An 18,814-nucleotide genomic window follows, 5' to 3' on the forward strand; every position below is an offset into this window, starting at 1 on the left:
AAGCTATTTCAATACATATTAATTGTGATTGGTACTTATATTTATATATTTCTTGGTAGAATAAAGAATTAAACAAAATGAATGTGAAAACTACATTTCAAAATGCTGTGTATTAATTTATTTGCAAATATTTATATTATTGTGCTTATTTTCTTTTGTTTTTTAACTGTTCAGATATAGAATCTTTCTTTGAGTTGATTATTCTATTTTATGGTGGCATTTACACAGAACGATAAATTAGATTTAATTGGCCTGTAAACAAAGGAATGCGAAAAGAAAAAATAACATTCAAGAGACATCAGAAAAAACTCATCATTGCTATGAGAAAATATGTTGAAATGTGAAATTCGTTATCTTTAGGCAGTAAACAAGAAGAAGATGAAAAATAAATAAACAATATTGTTTGTATTTTAAATTTATTGAAAATTTACTTAACAATTAAGCTGAATAGTCACTTGATAATTTACAATAAATTTACATAATAAATAAATAGCTTTATTATTAAATACTAAAATACACATAAACTGTATTTTTTAAATTTACAAATATAATATTAATATCACCTTTTCAGTTATCAACATATTTTTACACAATAATAATTATCTTAGATATATATATTTTCAAGGTACACAAAGTTCCTTAGGAGGGGGCTTAAGAGGTACATTTTGGTAAGTGAAAGTTTGAGCTTTAAATTGCTCGATTTCTTCCTCTGTCAAGTCTGACATTTTAGAATAGATTTTACTTTTGAATGTTTCAGATTGTTCACTGACTGAAGAGGAAAAAATGGATTGTACTGGTTTATTCTCAAATGTGGTGGACATGCTGAAAGGGATCATGCTTGGGACTTGTCCAAAAATGTTTTTTTCTATGTTCAGCGTCTGCTGGCCGAATGTAGATTGCGACGCACCGACGTTTTGTTTTGGCTCATCGAATTCACACTCTTGCATCTGTTGGTCATCAATGGGTGGATTGTTGGAGCTTCCGAAGACACTAGGCTGGTTGGCAAAAACTGAAGAAAAACCGCTAGGCTGGCCAAAGCCTCCAGGTTGGTTTGAATTACCGAAGAAGCTTTGAGACGGCGGAGTTGAAAATTTAGAGAAAAGCGGCTGGTTGAAACTGGAAGACGGATTCTGCTTGGGCACTTGGCTGAAGAGTCCTGGTGCAGGATCTCTCTGCATGTTCGTAATGGGACTCGAGAATGAAGATGTTGTGGAGAACGTTTGGTTCTTGGAGTTTGACGACTCTGTGTTCAATTTTTTATCAATCATTTGTTTTACGATTTCCACTGTCTGCTTTGTCGGTGATGTAAACATCTTCCTGTTTTCAGCAGCTTTGCGCAAAAGCGACATCCAGTCTTGCATAAATTTCTGCAAGGAGCCGTTGCCCGCTGCGAGGTAGTTGGCCCATCTGATCTCTTCGGGGGAGTAATCCTTCCATCCCGGTATGTTGCCATGGTTGGCGTAGCCGATGACAGTCAACGGCCACATACCCGACCTTTCGATCTGCTTCACCTCCTGTGCCAAATGGGCGACAATCTCTGTGATCAGGTTTTTCTGCGGCTGTGGGCCACTCCTGGCACCACTACGTTGATAGTCGTCCGAAAGGTAAACGTACGGATTCCTGGAAGCGTACCTGGACTCGTACTCAGTGCCGTATTCTTCCTCTGGGTATTCATGAATGAACCTGCAGCGATCCCCGTACCTGCAGCCTTTCGAGAGGAAATACTTGCAAATCTGTCCACTCATTTCTTCTCGTGTGATGTTGATTCTCACATACTATGAGTTCCTATTGAATGTGTTACTGTTAGTGTTATACTTCAAACAGCGTGCAACATGTGCAAGGGCGACTTCAGACGGCGGTAAAGCAAATGAACCTATGACCTCACTGAAGACCAACTAGTTTTTTCTACTTTGAAATATTGGATCTTTTTTAACAGACCATTGAAACGAAAGTAACATTCCTTTCTTTGAATAAAGAAAATTTTAAAAATAAATATTTCTATTTTTTCCGATTAACTATTCTTTTGATGTAAGTTCTTGGTTGAGGTGAAAAAGTAAGTGTTACGAGCGGGATTCGAACCCAGCCGAAGGTCGTGACACTAACTTTTTCATCTCACCCAAGACTTTACATAAAAAGAATAGTTAATTGAAAGAAGTAATTTGGTCAATTAGACCACTAAACATAAATGGATTAATATTTCTATTTTAATTAACTATGAAAAGTGTGATAAAAAAATTGAAAGTGGTTTACTATTTTGGACAGAGTTGTGGCAATTAATAATGGTTGGGTATTTGATGTGTAAAAGATTAAGATTTGCATGAATGTATTTATTAGCGTGAATGAGGATGGGATTTGAATGGAATATTAAATCCCCTGAGTACCACCTAACGTAGATTAGGTAATGGTAATGAATGGAATGTGTAACTACCATTTGTTGAAAACTTTAAAAAAATTTGCAATTTTTTTCAAATCAAAACTAAGATCGCTCAAAATGAACAAAAATCAATAAATCACACCAATGAATTTAGTTTTTCGAAATAAAAGCTATAATTTTATCTTTTATCTAACACTTGAATTTGTTCACAATAAAAATATTAACATAAACAATTCCAGTCTGTATTTCCAAGCCTGTCTGTAAAATTTTATTAGTGGTTTACAATGTTGGCCTCTGTTGTGGCAATTAATAATGGTGGCTATTTGATGTGTAAAAGATTATGATTTGCATGAATGTATTTATTAGCGTGAATGAGGGTGGGATCTGAATGGAATATTGAATCCTCTGAGTTCCACCTAACTTAGATTAGGTATTGGTAATGAATGGAATGTGTAACTACCATTTATTGAAAACTATGTTTAAAAAAATTTGCAATTTTTTTCAAATCAAAACTAAGATAGCTCAAAATGGACAAAAATCAATAAATCACACCAATGAATTTAGTTTTTCGAAATAAAAGCTATAATTTTATCTTTTATCTAACACTTGAATTTGTTCACAATAAAAATATTAACATAAACAATTCCAGTCTGTATTTCCAAGCCTGTCTAGAAAATTTTATTAGTGGTTTACAATGGCCACTGTTGTGTGGCTAAGCTATTTAATGTGTGAAAGATTAAGATTTGACGGAATGTATTTATTAGCGTGAATGAGGGTGGGATCTCAGTGGAATATTGAATTCCTTGAGTACCACCTAACTTTAGGTATTAGTATGAATGTGTATGTTTTAATGAGTTAAAGCCTTATCACACATGGTTGGGCTAAATATTTTATAATAGAAAACAACATCGTACAATTTCTACGATAAAAAAGATCGCAAGCGCTTTTTGTTGTTCCGTACGACGCCAACTTTCGATTTTTTTAAATTTAATTTTGACAATTAACGTTTCGGTAATCTCGTCAAATATAATGTCAGCAAACATTACAAATTCCAATCCTGGCGAATTTTATAGTGATTTTATAAAGGCTATAAATCATGCTACAGTTGAAACCAATGTTAAAGTGACAAAATATCTCCCCGAAAACAATAAAGAAGTCAAAAAACCTGGTTTGTAATATGTAGAAAAGCGAAGTTTTGTACGAGAGAAAGCAACACATACTTAGATCAAAAGAAAAATAATTACCGAAATCTCTTCAGGTTAAAGAAAATCAATTTTGAAAAGCGAGTGATTGATTAACAGCGACTAGGGGCCCAGGCGAGTTCTGGTCAGGCGTGAATAAACTTTGAAATAAGGAAAATCTACAAAATCTGATTTCTATAGATGAATGGTGAATTGGATAAGCCTATAAAAAATTATTTTAATATTTTCGATGGTGTGAACCACTCATACTTAGACGTTTCGTGTAAAAATAACTCCTCACCCGGATCTAGTTATCTGATAGTTTGTCTTTCGATTTTTTCAAAAATCGTGTCTCCCACATGTAAGGCTTCGTTTTTGTTGAAAATATTTTTAATAGAATCGTTGAAACAGAAACTCTACCACACAGAATGGTCCAAAGTAAGTCTCTCAAGGCTATTCAAAAGTGGTGGCCCAAAAGATCCAAGCAGCCATATTTCGTTGGCCAATTGTATCAACAAAATTTGCACCTAGATATTGCTCAGTTATTTGATGTTATGTGAAGAATCAGCTAAATCGCTGCCTGAGGATCAAGCTTTCGAAAGAACCGTAGCTGCGTGGATAATATTTTTATTCTTAGTTCTGTTATTCAAATAAATTTGAGACTCAGGAAGGTCTCATAAGGATTTATGACTGTTTTGTTGATTTTCGAAACGCTTTTGATATATTTTATGTCAAAAATTATTTCGTCTCGGCCTTAGCCGAAATATTATTTATCTTTTAAAGAGTTTGTATGACTGCACTTCTGTTTCTGTTAAAGTCGGTGGGTCGTTAAGTCGATGCGACTAAAGGGTCTTTCAAGGCGAAATTTTAAGCCCTTTTTTTGTTTCTACTACTTCTGGCTGATGTTGATTTTTTCGGCCGAACGCTTACAAATGTTTAAGCTTTGATTCTTTGCGTGATATTTTGTTGTAATAATTTGTCGAAAGTTAAACAAAAGGTTTTAGTCATCAAATTGAAACGAATTTATATATTTTGTTGCTAAATCGTTTGTCGATAGATATGATTTTTTTTTTTAATGAACTTTATCTCAGCAATTCTGAACACGAAGTAATCCAGTTATGCACGGAATTCATGAGAAATCTCCGAGGCTAATATAACTATGGTTTTCCACCCACTTTTTTAATAGTTAGGGTTGGTAAAAGGACTGTTCAGTCATGCATTAAAGAATATCGCAGTGCAGGGCCTTTCATTCATGCATTTTCAGTGCTTGGCACTCACCAGCCGCGATATCGATCATCGACGACCTCGCGTAACAGAGAAATTTTAAAAGGGATAACTTTTTCCCGACCCGGCTCTGCCTTTAAAGAAATTAAACAGATGTTACCGACTCGTGCACCTAAATCATTTCCCAAAGAAAATTTCAACAAATTCAATTTTTACACTACCAGACTCTTATATCTAGCAATTGACTCGAGATAGGATGGTTAGATTCTGTAAGTGGATTTTATGAAAAGTACACTCAAAGGATTAACGTCTGGATTTTGACTTTACAGTGCCCTGGGGCGTGAACGGCCGGTGATGTGTGAGTGAAGAACCTGTGTCAGTGGAAATTGTTTGGAAATGCTAGATGTCAGAGAGATCGGACCGATGTTTTGTCGGGTTGACCAGGATATGGAACTGGCTGAGAGGCACATTTCAGAGAAAAAGAACCGTACACAACTTTCGACCTCACGAAAGGGTCAACATGCAAGGTAAAACTAACTACTTGTGATTAAAAACTAAACAACCTCCACATGATAAAGATAAAGTTTTTAAAAAACCTCCAAAGTAAATTTATGGTTCAAACTTATCTAATTGTCAATTAGTAACCGTAATCTCTTCCATTATAGGCCTACATTGTACAATTACCAAAACGTAACTTTTTAAAAAGCAATTGATATTTTTTTTAATATTAAGTAATTTTTAAATGATTTAAAGGGAGCCAACGTTTTGTGTAAAATTCATTAAATTAGAATTATGTTTTGCCTTTATCATGTGGTAAAATTAAATTAGCGTAGACCAGATGATTGAGAAAATTGCAGATAATGATTAATACCTTAGGCATGTAGTAAAAAGAGAATTAAAACGATTGTAAAATAAAAGTTTTTTTTTATATCGTGCCAAACCAAAGTCAAAAATCTTAAAATAATTCAATACTTTGCCTGTTTAAAAATTTTGTATGTACCACGACACACTTCCAAACCATTACAATACATAAACGATCAAAACGTTCTGAAATATATTTTGTATGTTTCATTGTTCCATTTAAAGCTTTTTGAACAGACAAAACCGAATGGCAGTGTTAGAACCACAATCATCGATTGTAAAGAAGCGACAAATGGTGTCTATCAATAGGCAAAACTAACAATCAATACACAATAGTAACAAAAGTGTCAGAAATGCAGGTCAGTAGTTACACTGCATTTTATTCAACGATGAGTATAACAGTCCTAAAATTAAAATTGTGCTTGTATAAAACTAATTAAATTTAACTCAATAAAATTTTTGCAAAGTCTGTTGGAGGGGGCTTTAAATTTTGATTATTTATTTGAACATTGGTTGTAGTTAGGTTGTACATGAGGTTTTCGTAAACATTATTGCAACAAGACATTCATGCTAATTGCCATTATTAGTTTTTGAAGTTGTTCGATTATTAACAAAGTTTTTGCTTCGTAGTGTCGTAAGTTGTTTAAAAATTATGGCATAGCAGGAATAATTGGGTTACCCTTTATGAGAAACGAGGAATTTTTATTTTTATTATGTTCGTGCAGTTTATAATTGAATTATTAAATGAATTTACCTTCTGCAGAAAATATCCGATCTAGGAGTTTGACTGAGCCGGATTTCTACTGCCGGATTCAAGCATGCCCATCCCCTAAGGCACCCCCACGCAAGCGCTTTTTAGACTCTACTCCAGAAAACGTCGTCAAGATAAAAATGGCCTTGGAAAAAGAGGTGATTCTCGTCAAATATATATAAATATGTATATATTATATAACCCAGTTGGGCATATTTTGTACATTTGTAATAAGGCAGGACGATCTGTAACCATTTTCCATCCTTGTTTTACGAGGTAAATATCGGTTTTCCGTATTACAGATGAAAGTCGAAGATTTCAGTGAGCCGACGACTATGAACGGAGGAAGTCCAGAGTGGTACGAGAAGAAACTGAAACTGAAAATGGGCGAAAAAGGCGGAATTGATGCTGAGAAGAATCATCTCCCTGAAGTCTTTCATTAAACTCGTCCAGTTGAAAATAAAATTCCTTGTTACCCAGTAGTCTATCCATTTTTTATAAGACAATTTAAAATATCATTTTTTATACATAATAGTTACCTTGATCTTTGACTTTATGGAATTGAATTCATCTCAAAAATTCAAATCCAGCATGTTTCGACCGAAATTATAGCCACCAGTAATAACCATCTTTGATTAAGACGATGTTACTGAGTGCATGGGAGAAAAAAGCTGCGTTTAAGGGCCGATGCGACCCGGCCTTGATCCAGATTTTCAAGTGCAAGGCAACAGACCCTAAGATGTGCGTGTCTAAAAAGTTAGGAACGAAAATTTCATAGCCCCTCAGATAATGGGGCCAGAGCAAATGGCTTTCGGCAACGATTATTCAGCCGAAAGGGGAAAAAATGTGTCAAACTTTTGGTGTTAAGTCTTCCGTAGTCTGCATTGCGCCCTAACAACCTATTTAACCCCAAACCTCTACATTGATTTATATTAATCACTTAAACAAAATTGCGAGTCAGTTTATGTAATTCTCTATTTACAATAAAATTGTCTCAGTAGAATTACGAAGAAAATTGGTCGGTTTTACGACGACAAACTTGCATCCCTAATAGTTTTTCAAATGTATAATATAATAGCACAACAAATAACCTTTTCAATCAGGTTTAAGCGAGAGCTGATAAAATTATATTACATGGTTTAGTACTTTCAATTATATTTTTATCAAAATAGACTATGCTCGATGTAATAGAAATAAGTATTGGCTTGACATCCATTTTATTACATGAAAAACAAAATCAAACAATCACCAGGACTACAATTATTTAAGGTTTTCAGTTGAGATAAAAAAGTCAATAGCACGAGCGGGATTCAAACCCACGATCTTCGGCTTGGTTGGTCAAGCGGACCACGAAACTAGTGAATTTAATAAGTTTAAAATGAAGTATACCTTCACTAAAGCTCTCCGTGGCCGAGAATCAAATAGATTACACGACATTTGAAAAATGGCAAAAAGGAGGGAAAATTCAAAAGGTGTGGTTGAGATGGGAAGTTGATGTCCGAGTGGATCGAGGTCACGATAACTCAAGCGGTTGAGTAGCGGCGTATCAAGCCGAAGATCGTGGGTTCGAATCCCGCTCGTGCCATTGACTTTTATATCTCAACTGAAAACCTTAATTAATTGTAAGATATTAATTGGTCAAGCGGACCACGAAACTAGTGAATTTAATCACCAGGACCTTCACCAGTAACAACTTAAGAAATTTTAAAATATCTAAAATTCTCCTTACCCCCATTTACGTAATATGACCAAAATGGCTATGGCTCACTAAGCTGGTGGGCCAAACGTGAAAGACTGGCAAAACTATGGTATCACAGGGGTAAGGAAAACAAGCCCATCAATTGCACTAGAAGCTAAACCTCCATTGGAAATATTTTTACAAGGAGAAGCAAGGAAAAGCTCATTTAGGCTCTAGAAACTGCTCAAACTGGATGGGAACTAAACACTTCGGGCACTACATGGTCCCGGAAACATTATAGCATCGTGTAAGGTCTCAATAGACTACAAAGGATAAGAAGAATTCGGGAAGACATCAGATACAATGATATAGTATAAAGATGACTCCAAAACAAATTAAGGATCGGTTAAGCCGTTTTTTTTGGAAAACATGGAAAACAAAAAAGCAAAAAAAAACATGAACAATCAAAGTCATTAGAGAATTACAACTCGGTTTTTCAAGCTGAAATACGCGCTATTAACTCCTGCCAGAGGAGGATCTGCAGTCCAACACTATGTACATGCGGCATTACACCTGACAATACTAAATTAGTAGTACCAGCAGAATTTTTTAAGGGTAAAACCACCTGGGCAATCTTGCCTTGATTCCTTACCAAGCTTTAGCTAACAAAAATTATTATAACTTAATTATAGTTGATATAAAAGGCAAATCAGTGGAATAAGTTAAATCAGATCATGAAGAAGACTTGGATTACTGAGGTTGTTATTTTATTTGAGTTTCCTAATTAGTTTCATCTATGCCTTAATTTGCTGGTATAGATTGGAAGCTTTAAGGAACCGAAACATCTGGGTCGATCATGTCTCTATCATGTCACTATGATCAAACGTTTTCAAGCTTTATCAAACGCGTTTTGAATGTCACCGAAGACGACTAATACTTGTTTATTTTTGAAGGCTTGTAGGATAAAGATGTCTAAAAATATGAAGCCAGTAGAAAATTAAATTGAACCTGAACAATTCTTCGTAATCGTCATATTTCAACATTTTGTGAGCACTTCTCTCCATCGTCGCCTACATCGAGCTTCCCAAATTGTGATCCGTCGATCCCTTGGTGGTCCGCGATGAACTTCGATAAAAAGTAAAAATTACAAAAATAGCGGAGAAGGAATAAATAAAATTATAAAACAAATAACTAATAAAGTACTGAAAACGAAAGTTTTTATTTTGCAGCAGAAGTCATTGTGTTCTCCACACACATGCTTTAGCTATGAAACAATTGCTAGCCTCTTTTAAAAAAGTTTTGAAAGTTCAAATTATTAATATCAAGTCGCGACTTTTCTCAATAGAATCCTCCATCGCAGAATGGATCCAAACAAAACAAAAGGAGAAGTGGATAAACTCTAGCGGCGCTAGACACAGTAAACTTATGATGAAACAATGTGTCAATATAGGAAGCCTTCATCATTCCCAACTTCACCATCGTTAAAGTTAGGTGACTGTCTTGCGCGAAAGCACTTTCACGATTACAGGAATTATATTCTGAAGTCTTATCTCTATTGATCTAAATTGACCATCGTTGTCAATGATGAGCAATGGTAATGTATACTGTCGTATTTATGAAATATTTTCATGAAAATGATGAATCTTTATTTGCATGGGAAGATTATCACAACTTTCGATGTTATTGGCAAAGTTCACTCCTTCAAAAGAAAACTTTTCTTGGGTTAAATCTGTTGAGAGGAAAGAGGTGCAGTGTTTGTAAAATGACTTTTTTTTAAAGAAATCAAACGAGCTTATACAATCGATGAAATATGTGAACACGTTTGTTGTTGGGAGATGTCCTTTCAGTACTATTGGGTTGTCCGGAAAATAATGCAGGATTTTAAGTTTTCATTAAAAAAAATCTATATAAAATATTCTGTTTACGTTTACAGGATTACTCATTTGTATGAATGTCAACACTTATTAATCCTCTTCCAAATGATATTGTTTGTTTACCTCTGTAGCATTCCGCTACTTGGAAATAATTCAGTCATCCTTATAATGTCAAAGCGAGAATTTCGTACGATTTTCTTTTACGAGTTTAAACTCGGCCGAAGCGGAGCCCAAACGGCTAGAAACATTAACCAAGTCTGGGGCGAGGGTTGTGTTAATGAGTGCACTGTGCAAAGGTGGTTTAAAAAATTTCGGGAGGGAGATTTCAGCCTTGAAGATGAAGAAGGTCGTGGAAGGCCTTCCTCTCTTAATGATGATGTTCTGCGATCAGTGGTGGAAGAAAACCCCAAAACAACTGTTCGAGAACTTGCAGAGCAACTCAAAGTCAGTAAAACGACCGTCGCTGACCACCTCAAGCGATTGGAAAAGTGAAAAAACTCGAAAATTGGGTTCCACACTCATTAAACGATCGCCAAAAAAATCAGCGCTTTGATGTTTGTGCATCACTTCTTTGTCGAAACAAAAATGACCCATTTCTGGCCAGAATTGTTACATGTGACGAAAAGTGGATTCTCTACGATAACACTAGACGTTCTGGACAGTGGCTCGACAAAGGAGAAGCTCCAAAGCCCCCAACTCATCAAAAAAAGGTAATGGTTACGGTATGGTGGGCTTCATTTGGTTTAATACACTACAGCTTCTTAAATCCTGGCGAAACCATCAATGCTGAATCATACTGTAACCAAATTAATACCATGCATCAGAAATTGGCAGTAATGAAGCCCTCTTTGGTCAATCGGAAAGGGCCCATTTTGTTGCATGACAACGCTCGACCACATGTGTCACGTGTAACGTCACAAAAATTATTGGAGCTTGGCTATGAAACTTTGCCTCACCCACCCTACTCTCCGGACCTCTCGCCTACTGACTACCATTTTTTTAGACACCTGGACCACTACTTACAACACATAATATTCAAAAATCAAACGGAACTGGAAAATGCATTTATTGACTTTATCAATTCTAAAAATTCTGAATTCTACTCAGACGGAATTAATAAGTTACCAACACGTTGGGAGAAATGTATTGAGAGTATGGGAAATTATTTTGATTAAAGAACATTGCTTTAAAGTAACTAGTTTCTTTTTTTTTGTTTAATACCAAAATCCTGCATTATTTTCCGGACAACCCAATACTTCCCAACAGCTCGAGATAGACTACTGCAAGACCATGAAAGGATACCGTTTTCAATTTCGACAAAGCCAGCCATTAAGTGAATTCGTATGTTTGATATACGTTACTTCAGACTACATCTTGAAATCTATTTTCGAGACCGATAGTTACCCACATTTTTGACTCCGTCTGGAAAAAAAACTTTCAACCACTCGTTGAAAAACCAAAACGTCTTTCATTTGCCACAACTTACCTATGCGAATCCGGATTTCCTTACTATGTAGCCACCATAACTAAATACCGAAGCTGTCTAGATGCTGAATCCGACATCCTTCTCCAGCCATGAAAAATTAAACCCAACATATCCAAATGGTGCAGGCTAAAACAACCTCACTCACCCCATTAATTCATTAATTTATTAATATTCAAATTAACAACCCCTACAAGTGCACTAGAAATTCTACTAAACCCACCTCCACTGGAAACATTTATACAAGAGAGGTTAGGAAAAGCTCATTTAGGCTCCAAAAACAATCAAATTGGATAGGAACTAAACAATTCGGACACACAACCATAATCAATAAAATCAGACACCCATTCTTAGAAATGAGGACTGTCTATATGATCCCGGAAACATTCTTTACAACATCCTTTAAAGTCTCAATGGACTATAAAGGAGAAGACGAACTCAGGAGAGCATCAGATACAATGATGTGGTATACAGGTGGCTCCAAAACAAACGAAGGAACCGGATCGGGTATTTTTTGTGCAAGCCCAAGACATGAGCAATCAAACTCATTAGGGAAGTAAACATTGGTCTTTCAAGCAGAAATACCATCAAAGTGCCCATCAAAGAAAACTTAAAAGAGGTTACACTGGCAAAAAATCCTCATAAGATCTGTTAGCCAAGCAGCTATTAAAGCATTAGCATGTAAAAAATCACATCAAAATTAGTCAGTGATTGCATCCAAAATCTCCAAAACCTGGAGAAACACAACAACCTGATGATATCTTGGGTGCCAGGGCACAGAGGTTGGTTAACGAAAAAGCAGACACACTGGCCAGAGGAGGGTCTGCAAGACCATACGTAGGCCGTGAACCTTGGGCTTAACAAAATCAAATATAGAATCCTCCATTGCAGAATGAATCCAAACAAAACAAAAGGAGAAGTGGTTAAACTCTAGCGGCGTAAACTTATGATGAAACAACCCTCTCCAAGACTGGCAAACTCAGTGCTGCAATTAGAGAGAGAGGTGTGATGGGTCTATCCGGTCATTGGCATCTGAGAAAACATCTACACAACATGAGTATATACAACGATGATCACATCTGCAGATTATGCAATGAGGAGGAGGAAACAACCACCCATATCATCTTCGATGCGAAGCAACGGCTCAATGGAGATTTAACCTAACATACAGCCAAAATCTAGGGAATGAAATTGTAGCAGCGACAGTCAATGGCCTGATACTTCTAAGAAGAAGGATTGAGTCTATTGCACTGAACTAGGCAACTAGGAAGATACAAAAACCCAGAAGGTTAAAAAGTTAGGGAAGCCCCGACCTACAAAACAACCATTAACGCTGATCCCACACGTCATTCACATTATTTATGAAAGATCAAATCTGGATGGCTCTTCTCAATCTCAAATTCTCCCTGAGTACTTTTTAAAATCGTTTTCTAATAATAACCATCGGTGGTTTTATCGGGGCCGCCGCACTACATAATTGCGGTTTCCCAGTAGGGGAGGTGCGATTCTACCACCTGCTAAACAATCACCCCAACCCTTTGGCACCTGGCATTGCAAACACACGATCACTCCATCGACCGTCACGAAGTCTTAAAAGAAATGAAAAGAAGAAAAGAAGAACTCACGCAATCCTGTAGTCAAGGCCTAACATCTACAAATTTTAAGGAACAAATAATTAATGAAAGACGAAAGTTGGAGTTATGTTATTTATAAATATTCATCAACAATTAATTTTATAATAAATACAATAAATTATAATAGAACATTTAAAAGTGGGCGGATTTTGTATAACAATGAAGATCTCAGTAATCACAGGGAAAGACAAATGAAATTGTAATCACCACTTCTAAGGGTGAATTTCAATAAAACATATTATTTCGATTTAACAAGTGATATCCTAGGACCGTCTACTCTAATCTGTTTTGAAATTTAAGCATGTCGTCACATTGGAGGACCGGCATCTCGGGGACGATGGACCTCAAGAGTTCGTAGCTACAGCATTGCACCGCGTATTCCTTTCCAAGCAGCTTTCGCCAACCGTACAAATAGCATGGGCTGCACCCATCGACAAACCTCTCTTCCAAATAGTCCACTTGGAAATTGATCACTATAAAACCCATGCACTCGTAGTCCTGAAAAATTCGAATAAGGATTTATAAAAAGCGAGACATTTCGCTTTTCGAGCTTACCCTGTTCTGTATGATTTTCCAAAAATATCTGGGCACCCAGAGCGTGTTGGGTTTTTCACCTAAGGACACGGGCTTCATATTTCCCTGTTCGTCTATCACCTCAAGTTGTCCACTTGCTCCAGTCACTATAGAAAAATCTTGCTCTAGCTGAAAAAATAACAAGTCAAGCTTTCCTTTGGATATTCGTATTTATTTTATTTTGAAGCATTGAATTTTCAACGCATTCTTTGCCATAACCCAGCGATTCTATCTTGTAATTCGGAACAATACTAGTCAACCATGGAGATGCTATTATCTGAGCGAATCTGCCAGAGGCCAACTAAGAAATTATTAAATTCACTAATTTCGCGGTCCGCTTGACCAATTAATACATTCAATTAATTAAGGTTTTTAGTTGAGATGAAAAAAAGTTAATGGCACGAGCGGGATTCGAACCCACGATCTTCGGCTAGATACGCCGCTGCTCTACCACTTGAGCTATCGTGACCTCGATCCACTCGGACATCAACTTCCTATCTCAACCCCACCTTATGAGTTTTCCCTCCTTTTTGCCGCTCGTGCCATTAACTTTTTTTCGTCTCAACTAAAAACCTTAATTAATTGTAATGTATTAATTGTTCAAGCGGACCGCGAAATTAGTGAATTTAATGATTAAAATGAAGTACACTTCATTAAAGCTCTCCGTGGCCATTTCATTCGTCGTCGAGAAACCAACCCGATTACACGACATTTTAAAAATGGCAAAAAGGATTCTTCCCTCAACTTTTTCTTTACACTCCAGAACCATAGCATGGAACTTACAAACTAGCGCTTCCAGAAATCAATTAAATCAACAAAATTGGAATAATCGTCCTTCAAATGTCATCGATTCAAGATCACTTGACTTTCAAATCGAATCTTGACAGTCAATTTCAATAAAAAAATAATAACTTTTTAAAAATTAATTTAGTATATTTTAATTACAATTTTATTTATAAAGTCTATACACTTGTAATTGTATTGTTTTTTCGCAATATGTTTACCGGCATTTGTGGCGTTTGCCCAAGTAACAATAAATAAAAATATAATATTTCGTGCGTGCTTAATGTACGAATTTTAGCTCGATACTAGGGCAGCTGAGGCAGCTTGTAAAATTTGCACTGCGTACCGGATGCAACAATAAATGCACGGCCCAAAATTGGTTCAAAAAGTTTAAAAAAGTACTCCACCAAACTCAAAGCATCAACTTTTGTTGACTATTCGATTTTCGTGTCAATTGTACACAGTAATTTGATGACAGCCAATGGTCAAAAATTCCCTAACTCTGGTGTTACTGTGCAGGGTCCATTTTAATCGCATGTGATAATCCGGTCAAAAAAGTCTCTACTTTGTGCTGTGAATGCAATGAAGGGCAAATGTTTAGAGGAAGCTTGTTACCGACGGTCAATTTAAGGGAATTCATTTTCTCAGCTTCCACGTCCAAGTCGATGTAAGCTAGCGAATGGTTTCATCACTTACGTTGAACACTGGCGACCTTCTGACATATTTGACTGGAATGAAGCTCGATAGCTTCCCTCAATTACAGAAGGTCTACCAGAGCATGGTTCATCTTCAATCCCCTTATACCCAAAAGCAAACTTTTTGAACCGCTTTTGTACTTCGAGCAAATGTATTAAAACAATAATAAATTATAAAATGCACGAACTTTTCTGGTTAGCCTGTTACATACACGGTCATATAATGAGACAAACGCAAACCGACTCAACCAGGAGTGCACACGGCAGTGTTTTGAGCCCTATATCTGTTCTACACTATACACATACCAAAAAACGAAGAAAATGTCAGCAATCAATCCGTAAACGTAAATAAATCTAATGAATAAAAAATTGAACCCCAAAGTAGAGAATCAGGCTGAACGATGGGAAATCGTACTCGCTGGCTTTTCCTCCGTTCTGTGGTACAACGGTCGAGTTCCAATATTATGATGATGCGCACGTACTTCGAAAAACAGGAAATTGCAAACTTCAACATTCGTTTTCTACTACTAGGCCATGTTGCTATGTTTTTTATGTTGAAGAGTTTCCATCCCTAACTATCTTTACTTCTACAAATAAGATTAAATGGTTTATAATGAGACCTTGTCATAATGAGGATTTGCATGTGGATGTTTTAATTTGGTGGTTGCCGTTTATTTCGGTCTGCCTATCTCGCTGGGTAGGAGCTAGCCAGGATAGGCAGACCAAAATGATCGGTAACGACCAAATTAGAACATCCACATGCAAATCCTCCGCAGACCACAGGAGGAAATCTCATGAATGTTTTACCTCGTCCATTTCCGTTTTGGTCTGAAAGATCGTTTCGGCTTTTCGCTATAACCATCTTCAATGGACGGTTTTTTCTTTTGGTACATACTTACTTAGTACATCCATTAGTTTGTTGTCAATTAGTTTAATTGTTTAACTGTTGTCAATGATTAGTAGGATTTTTTTTAAGTTCGTTTGTTCTCAGTTGTTGGAAGATATTCTGTTATTCAGTTAGATTGTCGCTTGAAACAGCCTGACTGACCAAAACAGCGAGGATAGGCAGACCAAAATGGGTGTCAAGCCCCAAAGTTGTTACGACTTTACATCGGCCTCCATCTCATCTGCTACGTTTAAACAAAAGTACTGCACATACGGTTACCCAAATTAAGTAATTAGTAGCAATTAACTAATTAAATAAAATATTGTGTTTTTTCTTTCTCTCTTAGTTTTTTATGGACTTACATGTAGGAAACAAAGCCAGGAGAATGCAACATACACCCTCACTTTCAAAATATTTAGTCTTCTGTAAAATCAAAACTTGTATATCCTATGTATATACCTCATACTATGGGTAATTATATTATAAATTAAATATTGTTGGTGGCTGCAATGATTAAAGCATTGACATGGCACTCAAGGTAAAGACGCCGGATTCGAATCCAGCATGCTTACAAATGGCCTTTTTCAAAAACACCGGCCCTTCGGGGGTTGAGACGACTTCTGCAGTGAACCCCCGTTAAGAAAAACAAATTTCTTTTATAAATTGGTGTTATTTTTAAAATAGTGTACCCTACGCATAATTGATTTAACACATTCACCATGTTTTATGTATTACATACTTACAATTTTTGCCAGCTGCCTTATTTCGTTTTCCAAAGACTTCCACAATCCAGTATTAATTGGTTGCCATTGAAACTCGGCGTTTACAAAATGATAGGCCACATCTTTCCATGTGTCCAGCTTGAAATCGGCCGGAGGGGCCAATTGCGATTTCACAAATGAGTCTATATTTCTCTTCATGAGAGATTTTGTTTTATTTTTGCCCAATACTTTTGCCAGACTATCTCTTTGGTTCCTCTGGAAAAAAAAAATTGAAAATCATTAACTGTGTGTTCATGCAATTACAATAAATCTACAGTTCATACCAGTCTATAAGCATTTTCTATTTCCATGTTTGTATAAAGGTTCACGTTGTTGTTTGTAATAATAGGCCCTTTGTAATTTGAAATCATTGCCGACATGCTGATCCCAAGGAGTTCATGTTTGCTCCAGTGAGTCCGACCGGTTTGTTCATCGTGACAGCTTTCAATCAAAGGAAACAATTCATCGTTGACCTATAAAAGAGAAGTTCTAATTTAAAAATTACTTCCTAAAAAGACCAAATGCTTACAATATATCCTGTCTTGTAGATGAATGAATCGTTGAACCCACACAGGTTTGACCTGTCAGGTACGACTTCAAACGATTCCAATCTATGGCTACATCTAAAATTGTATACGTTGTACATCCTCTCCATGATTTGTATCGTGACACGGCCACTTCTACCTATGAAGCACACACCCTCCAAACGATCACCAAATACATCTTCGCCATAAATGAGATAATTTTTAGTACCAGGGCATGCCAGGATGAGATGCTAGAATGAGACAGTTTAATTATTATAAGTTTATTAATAACATTTCAATAGAATTAAAAATATATTACATTAGTCTGGAAATCCAGGACGACCCTCCAATTTATCGATGTCGGAGAAGCCAATCTCAAACCATCATTTGTTCTTTCCAGATAAAGAGGTTTATGGTGTAGAGCTCTATTTAATTTTTGAACATCTATTAGACAACCTAAACTAGCTAAAAATTTAAAATTAAATTGATTTTCAGAAAAGTGAAAGCTAATAAGAAAAATCAACAATTTGTTTCTAATTTGACAATCTCTTATTAATTTTTAAAAAACAAAAACGTAATGAATTGAAAGTTTTATCTTATTTTAATTAAGGCCTTCGCCTGTACACTTCACAATCCTCAAAGTTAACCAGTTAACATAAGCAATTTGCAAAGAAACAACAGATTTCATTTTTTAAAAAACATGCAAAAAAGTTTCTGTTCATATTATAAGCAATGTCTGTTTCTTAGAGACCTGTTGTTTCATAATATGTTGTTATAAACAACTATTATAAAACAATAGGCAGGTTGTCATGAAGAATGTACAATAATTCAAGGCAAAAGATATCTTGATAATTAATCTTTTGTTTATGAATTATTTGGTGTAAGGAATTATTTAATATAAAAATTGTTTTTCACAATTGTCAAACTTACTGAAAGAAAAAATACCCAGAAAGGTCAACAATTTCAACATCCTGTTGCAGGGAAGGGTGAAATTCTGAAACAAAGGTTAACTAATTTAATTTATTAAAAAACAACAATTAGAAGTTTAAAAATGAAATATTAACTGCCAGAATAATTGATAATTAAGTGGTTAGTCTTTCAATGAGAGACCAATGTACAACTTCATATTAAATTATTTTTATTTTATACGTTTAGGGTGAAATATTCCTATATATCAGTGCAATTTAATTCAGTTTTTTATTCTTTAAACTTCAAAATTGTCAATAGGCTTTACAATATTAAAAAAATATTGTTATTAATAACTGTCACAATTTGGTCAGATAATTTTCCTTCGTGTTCAGAAGAGATTTAATACAAAATGGTTAAAATAATCTATTAAAGAATTTGATTGACTTATTTTACCTGAGTACCAGTTCTTTTGGTGAGATGTGTCCACAGTGGTAAAAAAAGAACTGAGCCACTTTCAAAGCCCACTATGAACTTGATAAAAGCCATGTATCATCACCCCCTGACTGTTACTTCATACTTCTTGTGATTTCAAAAATTTAAAATTAGAGCAAGTATAAATCAAA

At 35.6% G+C, this 18,814-nt stretch overlaps 3 protein-coding genes across 3 annotated transcripts; 1 reads left to right on the plus strand and 2 right to left on the minus strand.

The window, feature by feature from the left end:
* Positions 1 to 550: 550 nt before the first annotated feature.
* LOC106662428 (nucleoporin-like protein 2) lies at positions 551 to 1,824 on the minus strand. The gene has a single exon (XM_014386518.2). It carries the CDS (start codon positions 1,743 to 1,745, stop codon positions 621 to 623), a length of 1,125 nt encoding a protein of 374 aa, XP_014242004.1. The 5' UTR covers positions 1,746 to 1,824; the 3' UTR covers positions 551 to 620.
* A 3,093-nt stretch (positions 1,825 to 4,917) lies between these two features.
* Positions 4,918 to 6,873, plus strand: LOC106662437. The gene is made up of 4 exons (XM_014386529.1): positions 4,918 to 5,048; positions 5,109 to 5,306; positions 6,404 to 6,549; positions 6,694 to 6,873. The coding sequence occupies exons 2-4, from the start codon at positions 5,183 to 5,185 to the stop codon at positions 6,832 to 6,834; spliced, it is 411 nt and encodes a 136-aa protein (XP_014242015.1). The 5' UTR covers positions 4,918 to 5,048; positions 5,109 to 5,182; the 3' UTR covers positions 6,835 to 6,873.
* A 6,257-nt stretch (positions 6,874 to 13,130) lies between these two features.
* Positions 13,131 to 18,759, minus strand: LOC106662657. Its single transcript, XM_014386882.2, has 8 exons — positions 18,645 to 18,759; positions 18,213 to 18,276; positions 17,602 to 17,747; positions 17,288 to 17,533; positions 17,043 to 17,231; positions 16,741 to 16,974; positions 13,616 to 13,762; positions 13,131 to 13,558 (listed from the first exon to the last, which is right to left on the minus strand). Exons 1-8 carry the CDS (start codon positions 18,735 to 18,737, stop codon positions 13,334 to 13,336), a joined length of 1,344 nt encoding a protein of 447 aa, XP_014242368.1. The 5' UTR covers positions 18,738 to 18,759; the 3' UTR covers positions 13,131 to 13,333.
* Positions 18,760 to 18,814: the final 55 nt, after the last annotated feature.

This window comes from Cimex lectularius, unplaced genomic scaffold (genome assembly GCF_000648675.2).
Source record: "Cimex lectularius strain Harlan isolate CLEC.00 unplaced genomic scaffold, Clec_2.1 scaffold151, whole genome shotgun sequence".
In the NCBI taxonomy this organism is placed as follows: Eukaryota; Metazoa; Arthropoda; class Insecta; order Hemiptera; family Cimicidae; genus Cimex; species Cimex lectularius.